Source organism: Fukomys damarensis, unplaced genomic scaffold (genome assembly GCF_012274545.1).
Source record: "Fukomys damarensis isolate Sample0158 unplaced genomic scaffold, DMR_v1.0_HiC HiC_scaffold_11, whole genome shotgun sequence".
NCBI classification, from domain to species: domain Eukaryota; kingdom Metazoa; phylum Chordata; class Mammalia; order Rodentia; family Bathyergidae; genus Fukomys; species Fukomys damarensis.
Window position 1 is genome coordinate 40,921,913 of NW_022900923.1, and position 9,908 is coordinate 40,931,820.

Consider the following 9,908-nt stretch of genomic DNA (forward strand, 5'->3'; position numbering starts at 1 on the left):
TAAACAATAGCCATGAGATAGAACAGCTGCTAGAATGTTATTGGGGGCCACCTACAATCAGGCTTTTTGAGTAGAAATTTGATTGAAGAGCAGAATTTTTCTAAGAGAAAAGAGGCAAATTGTTAAAGAGTTATGGGTTAAAACCATTGGAGAACCAAGTAAAGAGCAAGAAAAGACAAAAGCCACAAGGAGAAGGTGATTAGTTGAATAAACAAAGGTCAGAGAATCAAGACTTTCTGACCATGATAAAGTTTTGCTTTTTATTCAGTGGAAGCCATTCAGAAATTTTGGTCAGAGTGATAACATTTCTTGAGACCTTTCTGAATGACAGGATGTTTAGACCATTATTTCATGTTGTGCATATATCCAATTTTAAAATGTGGATACTATTTATCATTCATTTTTTCAGATGAGGAAGTTCAGGTGTGGGAAGGTAAGGAGACAAACTAAAGTTCTACAAAGTTTAGAAAGTGGTTTCAATTCCTCAGTTTGATACCAGAGGCTGCTCTCTTAAACCTTGTGCTATACTGCCTTTATCATTTGTTTTGTTGTTTTTTGAGACAGGGTCTCCTATGTAGTTTAGGCTGGCCTTGAACTCACTGTGGAGCCCAGGCTGGCCTCCACCTAGCAGAGCTCCCTCTGCCTTTGCCTCCTAAATGCTGGGATTATGGGTGTGCACCACCACACCCAGCTCAAAACTTTCTTTTTAAAAACATTTCCATCATAGCATCCAAAACAAAAACAAAGGCTAGCATCCTGCCGGCTGTGGGTTTGATGTGGCTGCTACTACAGCATGGAGACCTCTGTGGCATCCAGGGGAGCCTCCTGAGAGCCCTACACAAAAACTAAAGCACAAGAGGGTCAGCCGTGGACAGAATTAAGTCCACACACCTAGCCAGGACCATAAAGCCTGAGCCTTAGATCCCTGGCCACTCCCTCTGACTATATTATTTTCTTCACTCAACACCCCAGCCCCTCTGGTCTTCCTTCTGTCTTTCAAACACACCAGGCTGCTCTCTCTTCTAGAATATTCTGACCTTTACTGTAACATCTTGACACGGATGATGTTACATCCGTTTGGAGGTGACTTACTTCCTTTGAGAAGCCTTTCCTGACCTCTGCATGTACACTAGACCCCTCAGCCTCGGCCAGTGCTATGGCTTCCCCCACAGCACATGAAACTATCTAAAATAAGTCCTGCTGCTTGTCTTTTTGTCTACTTCACTTTCCTCTCCTAGAAAACATTACAAACATGGGCTTGTCTTTTTTTTTTTTACTACATTGGTCAAGGCCTAAATGGCGATGAAAACAAAATAGTTGTGAGACAAATATTTGTTAATAAGTAAATGAAGACATAAACATTCACCTGAAGCCATTAGCTCTTAGGTGGGACTTGACCCCTGACTAGAGGAGAACTTACCCACACTGAGAGGGAATAAGGACCAAACTGTGATCTTTCTTAGCCTCTTTGGGGATTGAAGGTGGTATTTTGACCGAAAAACTAATTTGTTTGTTTGTTTGGTACCAGGGATCAAACTTGGGACCTTGTGCTTGTGAGGCAGGCAGCGGAAACACCGAGCTAAATCCCCAGCCCCTTGAATAACTGATTCTTTAAATATTCACAGGCGTGCACCTGTAATCCCAGCACTCAGGAGGCTGAGGTAGGAGGATTGCCAGGTATTTGAGCCCAGCCTGGCTACATAGTGAGTTCAGGGCCAACCTGAACCTGCCTCAAAAAACCAAACAACCACAACAAATTCACATCAGTTCAAAAAATGGATTCCTCTTTTAACTTTTGCTATTTATGATCAAAGTAAATATATGTGGTCTGAATGATAAAATGTTTTTCAAGTTTATGCACATACTAGCAAAGAGTATTATCAATCATTCTAGGGGCCAGCCAGTGCTTGGAATTAACAATAAGACACATAATCAAATAATAGGTATTAAAGTTGGTCTTTCAAAATATCCCAATACCCAGAGAATGGTCATAAGGGTTCCTTCTTTATACCTCAAGTAAACATCGGGCCAGCTGATATAAAATTCTCCTTGGACTTAAAGAGAATCAGCAACAGGCTGGGAATTTGGCTCTGGTTCTGCTGCCTACCTCACAAGGGCAAGGTCCCGAGTTCAATCCCCGGTCCAAAAAAAAAAAAAAAAAAAAAAAAAAAAGGTGGAGAATCAGTAACAAAATTAAAAAATTCTAAAATATGTGAAAAAGCAAGTTCACAGGAATAATTTTTTAAAAGTAGCTTCCTTTAGAGGAATCAAGAATGATATGAATATCAAATCCACTCAAGGCGTACAGAGCTAAATGAATGTCCTTAAAACGCAGCTTTAGTGAGCTACATGAATATTTCAGTAATGCCTCTCCTTGGGGGCAATGTCACACCCTTTTTAGTATGTCAAGTGACAGTAGATGTGCCTTTGATAGGGAGTATAGTATTTGCAAACAAATATCTCTACAAATGAAGATTGAATGTTAATGTTACTAATTAAGTTGGAGTATATATTATTTGGTGATCAAACATTAGATACAACTAAAATATTTAAGGTCCTTTAGGTTATAAATTTCCTTCATGCAGCTGCCATAAACAAGTTACAAAATGATTCTAGCGATGGTTTTATCACTGGGATAAATGTAAATCCTCCTAAAGTGATGATTCTAAAGAGTAATTTCATTTGAATAGCTTCATTCTAGTGTGTTTACTAAAATGAGTAAATGACAGAATACGTTACTTAACTCGTTTATAATCACTTCATGTTCTAGTTATTTTCATAGCTAAGACTTCATGAATTCTTTAAATTAAAAATTACAGTGTACAAAGTAAAATCAGCAACCATTTAGATAGTTTCCATAACTTCCTCCAAGAAAGACTCTGATTTTTAATGATTTACTTTGGCTTAACAAATTCATTTTCTACCAGCATCGCTATTGCCAGAATTTTTGTTTGTTTTTGTACGGGGGATCAAACTTGGGACTCTGAGCTTGCAAGGCAGGCAGGCGGCACCACTGAGCTACATCCTCGGCCTATACCAGAAATTACTGCAGACCAACAGAAGATCTACGTTGGACAGCACTGCTGGTCTGTCAGGTGAGTAGCACAGTGATTGGTCGACTGGTAAGCAGTTATCAACAGCTGCCTAATGAGTATTGGATACAGAATGAATGGGACGTACAAGCAGTGATGGGAACAGTTTACATGCGTGTGTAGTATGAGTATTCCAGACCGCTGCAGAGTCACTCACCCAAAGCTGAAGGACTGAAATCCAGCCACTTACGGTGCTCAGAGGTCAGTAACTCTGGCAGGATTCAGAGGGAAGAGATCTCTGCACCTCACAGTGTCAGCTGGGCTGACTTGAAATCCAGGGTGAACTGGGAGGCCAGTGTCTGGAACCACCGGAAGCGGGCAGCAGTTGGTTGGGACCTGGAATATCACTGGAAGCTGCTCAGATTGTTTAGAGCCTGCTGTTTGCATTTAAGCAAGCAGAGCCAAACTCATGGGGGGTTTAGGCCTCAGCCTTGTAGACCATGCGGAATCATTCCCATGAGCCAGGTAGTCACAAGGCCGGTCTGATTTCAAGGGAGAGGAATCTAGCAACCAACATATGAAAGGAAATAGTAACGTTAAGGGCATGTGGGATGGGAGATGTTGGCGTGGCCAGTTTTGGAAAATACAAAGTGCCGTAATTTCCTATATATAAATATATATTTTTACCCATAAAGTGCTCTTTGAGTCACTAGGTAACTTTATTTATTTATTTATTTGGTTCCTGGGATCGAACTCAGGACCGTGAGCTTGCGAGGCAGGTGGTGGCACCATCGAGAATCATCCCGGGCCCCACTAGGTAACTCTAGAAAATAGTTTAAAATGAAATTCACCCTGCTAAAGAAATTCTTCCTCATCTAATAGACACATTTATTAGTCACTTTCTTTGCTTTTTTTTTTTTTTTTTTTTTTTTTTTTTTTTTTTTTTTTTTTTTTTTTTTTTTTTTTTTTTTTGCCACCATGCCTGGCTGTTAGTCATTTTCTAAATAATTACTTTATAGGAAATGAATCCAGAGATTAACTGTGTAATTTGTTTATCTTATATGGAATAATTTAGAAATAAGCTTTTAAAATAGGGAGGAAAAATGTCTCTGTGTACCCAACTTTAACCCCTAGTGCCTAGCAAACATCTGTCAAAATCGGCGATGTAGCTCAATGGTTTCACTGTCTGCCTCGCAAGCACAAGGCCCTGAGTTCAATCCCCAGTGTCAAAAAAAAAAAAAAAAATCTGTCATATAGGGGAGTTCTCCATAATGCTACATAAAGGAATACGCTAATACCTGAGATGTATTTTTCAGTCATTTCAAAAAGTTATTGTGCTCTGCCCGGTGTGGTGGCGCACGCCTGTAATCTCAGCACTCAGGAGGCTGAGGCAGGAGGATTGCTGAGAACTTGAGGCCAGCCTTGGCTACATAGTGAGTTCAGGACCAGCCTGAACTACATAGTGAGACCCTATCTCAAAAAGCAAACAAACAAATCTGAAAATCTAAACTGTTCTTTTTCATCTATCCTTGACTTTAAAAATTGAATTGCTTTATGAAAAATAGTAAAACCTACTGTGATTTTATTGGACCCACCCACCTTAAAATAATGTATTGAGCTCAATATCAAAACAAAGAGATACCTATTCCATAAAGATGAACAGATTACCTTTGTATATATTGTAGTGTCTTCTTTTTTTTTTTTTTTTTTTTTTTTTTTTTTTGAGACAGGGTCTCACTGTGTAGTTGAGACTAAACTGGAACTCACTAAGTAGCCCAGGCTGGTATCAGTGATCCTCCTGCCTCAGCCTCCCCAGTGCTGGGATTACAGGCATGCACCACCATACCCTGCTGTAGTGTCCTTTTTTAAAAGAAAAAGAAAAAAAAAAGAGTAATGTTAGAAATAGTTTTATTCAGGTAACACGAATCCCTTGAGAGACCTGACTATACTATCTCTTTGTATCCTAGAAGCTGGAGGGAGCGGGCCACACGAGCTCAGAATCCGAGGTGATATACATGGGTTTGTCGTACATGTTTAGGAATGTTGCCGGGTCCATGAATTCTTCAGATTTGCAGAGATACTTTATGATCTGTTCTGGGGGGAGCAGGTCAGGCGCAGTCTGGTACAAGCTATCACCTGGTCCTTTAGTGCCCACTTTGACAGTCTTAAAAAGGTAGAGTGCCAGCTTATGAGTCTGGATGAAAAAATCCGTGACGACCTCTTCCAGAGACTGGGACTGTGTCATGTCGTCAAGATACAGGACTGGCACTTTCACCACCGAAACACACCACTGCATGAAGAGTCTCGTGGGGATGTTGTGAGAAATGACTACAATTTTCATTTTTTGAACCCAAAATTCTGTTTCACCCCTTTCATGGTTGAAATAATCTAAGAGGATTTGGTGAAGAGTTCCGCTGGAGGATTCGAGGATATGCAGCACGGAAGTGGGGTAGATGAGCAATAACCCTGTCACGGCCTCGCCTAGGTGATGTTTCAAGATCGACTGAAACACCTGATCATGGTACTCAGCAATTTCTTTTTTCTCCATGTTCGCTTGTATGTTGGCCACCAGAAACATCCTGTGAAGGAGGAATTTCTTCAGCTGCAGTCTTTGTTTCTCTTCCAGAAGGTGCAGGTAATTGCCACGGGGCACCTGTGGCCTCAGAAGAGCTGCCAGTGGGAAAGATCTTTCGTTGCTCTTCCAACTATGGGCTGTGAAGGCCATGCTTACTGATTCTTTAGATGATTCTGATTTTTAGCAGTCACAATAATTACACTATCAGGAGACCTCTTGAGTGGTGAATTCTTATTTTTATTCCTTCTAACAAAAAAGAGCAGATAACAGTTTTGTCAAATGTTACTGAATAGCAAAAAATCCCTTCCCAGTATTATCAGCAAATGTTATTAAAAGGAATGCTAAAACAAGACAAACTGTAGAGGTTGTTTTCAGGGTAGCAATGAAATTACTTTCATATCCTAAGAAAAACTCTCCAAATGTAATGTCGTGGTCATTAAAGACTTTCAAGTTTCTCAGCACTCTGGAGGCTGAGGCAGGAGGATTGCTTTGAGTTTGAGGCCATCCTAGGTGACATAGTGAGTTCAGGACCCGCCTGAACTACAAAAGGAGACCCTGGCTTAAGACAAACAAACAAAACCAAACAAATAAGATTTTCAAGTTTCTAAAAAATACTATCTGAGAATTCTTCCAATTTCTTTTATAGATTTGACTGGTCTATATAATTTTAAAATCTGGGGCATTCTAAGCTTCATTATCATATTTAAATTTGTTTGGGACACTAAAAGTTGATAGTGTTGTGTGGATAATAACAATAAACTCTTTGGAAGAAAAATGTTTTTTCTCTTATCAACAAATCTCTTTTTAGGCCGGGGATTTAGTTCAGTCCTGCCGCTGCCTGCCGTGCAAGGACGAGGTCCTGAGCTTGATCCCCGCTACCCCCCACCCCCAAAAAAGAGTACAAAACCAAATCTTTTTGTGTTGATTTTTGTTGTTGTTGTTGTTTTTGAAACAGGGTCTCACTATGTAGTTCAGACTGCTCTGGAACTCACTGTGTAGCCCAGGCTGGTCTCGAACTCACAGCGATCCTCCTGCCTCGGCCTCCCAAGTGCTGGGATTACAGGCATGCACCACCACACCTGGCTTTTGTGTTGATTTTTTAAGGTTTAAATAAAAAATATTCTGAAAACAAAATTCTGCCACTTTAATTTAATTTTCTTATAAATCTCCTCCCGATCAATTTAATATCTCTCTCTCTCTTCAAGTGCTCTGGTCTTGTACCTGGGGTCCTGCTTGCTTGTCCTCCATGAGGCTTTCAACTGCCAGAGCTCTGGGCCTTCTGCCTTCCTTCCGGGTTCTACCTGGGAGGAAGGAGTCGGAATGGCTGTGGCATTAAAGGGCCAGAGTGCACTTGTAACTCCCGTCTCTCAATTTACTGAGCTGTGACAACCACCTCACACCACTGTGGAGGACATGAGGTATTGGCCAGGTGCCTTTGTAAGTCAACACGTGGTGGACCTGGGCATTTTCTTTTTCACTTTGGCCAATAAAAAGTGTGGTTGTAGAGCTCGTGTCCTGTACTTATGCACCGTGCTGGACCACAAGGACACATACCTGTGTCTGTGTAATGTTGCATCTGAGAAAGCTCTACACTGGAATTTGAGTTACTCAATGTGAACTTCCATTCATTTTCTTAACTTCTGTTAATTTTAGAAAACAATAATATAATTTTGACATTACAGTCACATGTGCTCTAAATAATTTTAAAGCAATAAAGTTGGAAAAGACTCTTATTTAATTAAAAAATTAAAATTTAGAGTTCTAGGGCCAGGGATTTAGCGCAGTGATTCAGTGGCCTGCCTTGCAAGTACAAGGACCGGAGTTCAATCCCCGGTACCAAAAAATAAATAAATAAAAATTTGGAGTTCTTTCTTTCTCCTGAGGTTTTTCAAACTAATGAGTAGATTTTAATAATATCCCAGAAAGTAATTTAATAATTCTTTCATCGTGGGTCACGGGTTTAGCTCAGAGGCACTGCACCTGCCTCACAAGTGCAGGGTCTCAAGGGTGAACCCCGGTGCCAAAAAAAAAAATAATAATTCTTTAATTGTATGATACATAAAAATCAACTATAATTCCTCACCGTGATTCACATTATCATTCCCTGAAACCACAAGATCTCTCCCAAAGTGTTAACCTCACAGCCTTGTTCTCATCTTCACCGTAGAATGTAATGATTTCAACACCGAAAGCCTTTTCACTTGGACTCGTCCTGGGATGGAGCTGTGTTCAAGATGCTGGTCAGGTCTGGGACCGTCTGTCCTGTTTCTACTTAAACATTTGCAAATTGGGAGTCCCTGGGCCTGGCCAAGCAGGACGTCGGTCACCTCAGCTCTGGAGCCTCCTCTTCAGAAGCATCGGGCCCGGGCACAGAGAGCAGCAGCCCTGAGCATCCTCTTCCATCGGGCAGTGCATAGCCACGAGGTGCCACGAAGACCCAGGTGGCTGCCTCTGTGTGTGCTCATCCCACGGGCTGCGGAGGACAGAGCCGGGGTCCCACCATCTCCCAGAGAGGGACCCATGTCTCCTCGTCTTCCTGCCTGCAGCACCCTGGATGCTCCAAAAGTGAGTCTGTGGGTGGGACAGGCTCCCAGCAAGCTCGGTCAGGATGGCCAGGGACAAAGGACATGGATTGTCTTTTGGACAGCTAGAGGGAGGAGCCCTGGTTGGTGGCTACTCTGGGGGACGGGTGAGCGGAAGGCGGGTCACAGTCTGTGTGTGCACCTTGTCTCACTGACAGGACCCTAGCAGGTTCATCCACTGAACTGAGAAGGTCACGTGGTGGGTGGGCCTGGAGGAGGACTCCTGCTCCCCTCTTGTGGAGGACGGGGATGCTCCAGCGCACAGGAGGAAGGTGTGTGGCAGTGGGCCAGGGGTCTGCACTCAGGAAAAGGCCCAGGCACCCACTTGCTCTGGACAGAGAAGGAAAGCCAGGTTGGTCCCCGTCAGGAGCTCTCTCAGTGCTTACTCTGTGGTGTCTTTGTTATTTTATTTTATTTTGGGGGGGGTGGTACCGGGTAATGAACTCAGGTCCTTGCTCTTGCAAGGCAGGCCACAGAACCACTGAGCTAAATCCCCGGCCCTGTTATTTTATTAACTTTAGAAACTGGGTCCTGTTTTTCCTGCTGGGAGGTGGCTTCACGTGAACATCAATAAATCAATGCCTCCTGTCAGGACACTGGCATTGGATCTGTTTGTAAGGAGCTGTCCCCTCCTGTGACTCCCGGGGTCTCCTGGGTAATGTGTGCCCTGGACACGGGAGGGACTGAATGATCGCCCTCCTCCTCGTCTCTGAACTTGTTTCTCTTCTATCTTTCCTTCCTCCCTCCCTCCTTCCCTCCCCGCCCCTCCCTCCCCCTACTTCTTTTGCTGTTGTGTTTTGAGACAGGGTCTCATTATGTGGTTCAGACCAGCCTTGAATTCACCATGTAGCCCAGGCTGGCATCCAACTCATGACTCCAGATCTGTGCTGGATGCAAGTACCAGCAGGCTGCAGGATTAGGGCGAGGGCACAATCCCATGACTTTCAGATACCAGAACAACTCAGGCTGAGCCTGGCTTCTGTCCATGGGGGCCGGGCCTGTGTCCTTCAAACCCTCAAGGGTCTTTTTCCAGCCTGATCGTGGTTCCCTGGCCACAGCTGTCTCCTGTGACTGTCTCTCACCCAGTCACTGTGGGAACATAACACTGGGAGCCCTGAAGTGAAGGTGTCCCACACTTGTTCTGAGTGCTGGGTTCAAACAATCAGCCTTCCCAAGAATGACCTTAGATCAAGCACACTCTCCAGGAATAAGGCAGGTACTGGAGTTACTCACCAGCTATTGCCTGTCAAAGGAATCACATTGGAGCAGAATCCTGTGCTTTCCTTGCCGTTCCCAGCACTGACCAGCCATTCCACCACTGTGTTCTCCCTGAAGCCCTCTAGAGCCCCCAGTTTCACTTTGTTTCTGTAGATTTAGTCTCTCCTGTTCATGGGCCACAAGCCAGGAGCGTGGGCGAAAGTGCAGACCTTTCCCTTCTCCACGTTGTGTTCTGCCTCTTCAAATTCTCTGCGGTTTTTTGTTTGTTTGTTTGTTTTTATTTTTTGAGACAGGGTCTTACTATGTAGTTGAGACTAAACTGGAACTCACTATGTAGCCCAGGTTGGTCTCAAACTCACAGCGATCCTACTGCTTCAGCCTCCCGACAGCTGGGATTACAGGGGCTACACGCCCAGCTCTCTGCAGGTTTTAATTTTCCTGCCAGATCCTTCCTGGTTCCTGAAGATCTCTCTCTCTTTCTCTTTCTCTCTCTCTCTCTCT

The 9,908-nt window shown here is 43.3% G+C and overlaps 1 protein-coding gene across 1 annotated transcript; it reads right to left on the bottom strand.

The window, feature by feature from the left end:
* Positions 1-4,959: 4,959 nt before the first annotated feature.
* On the bottom strand, positions 4,960-6,895 carry LOC104876859 (testis-expressed protein 47). The gene is made up of 2 exons (XM_010645093.1): positions 6,829-6,895; positions 4,960-5,853 (listed from the first exon to the last, which is right to left on the bottom strand). Exon 2 carries the CDS (start codon positions 5,755-5,757, stop codon positions 4,996-4,998), a length of 762 nt encoding a protein of 253 aa, XP_010643395.1. The 5' UTR covers positions 5,758-5,853; positions 6,829-6,895; the 3' UTR covers positions 4,960-4,995.
* Between the last annotated feature and the right edge of the window lie 3,013 nt (positions 6,896-9,908).

What these genes read in the sequence shown, in the direction of transcription:
- LOC104876859 (XM_010645093.1), bottom strand. Translation starts at nt 5,757, where the DNA reads ATGGCCTTCACAGCCCATAGTTGGAAGAGCAACGAAAGATCTTTCCCA.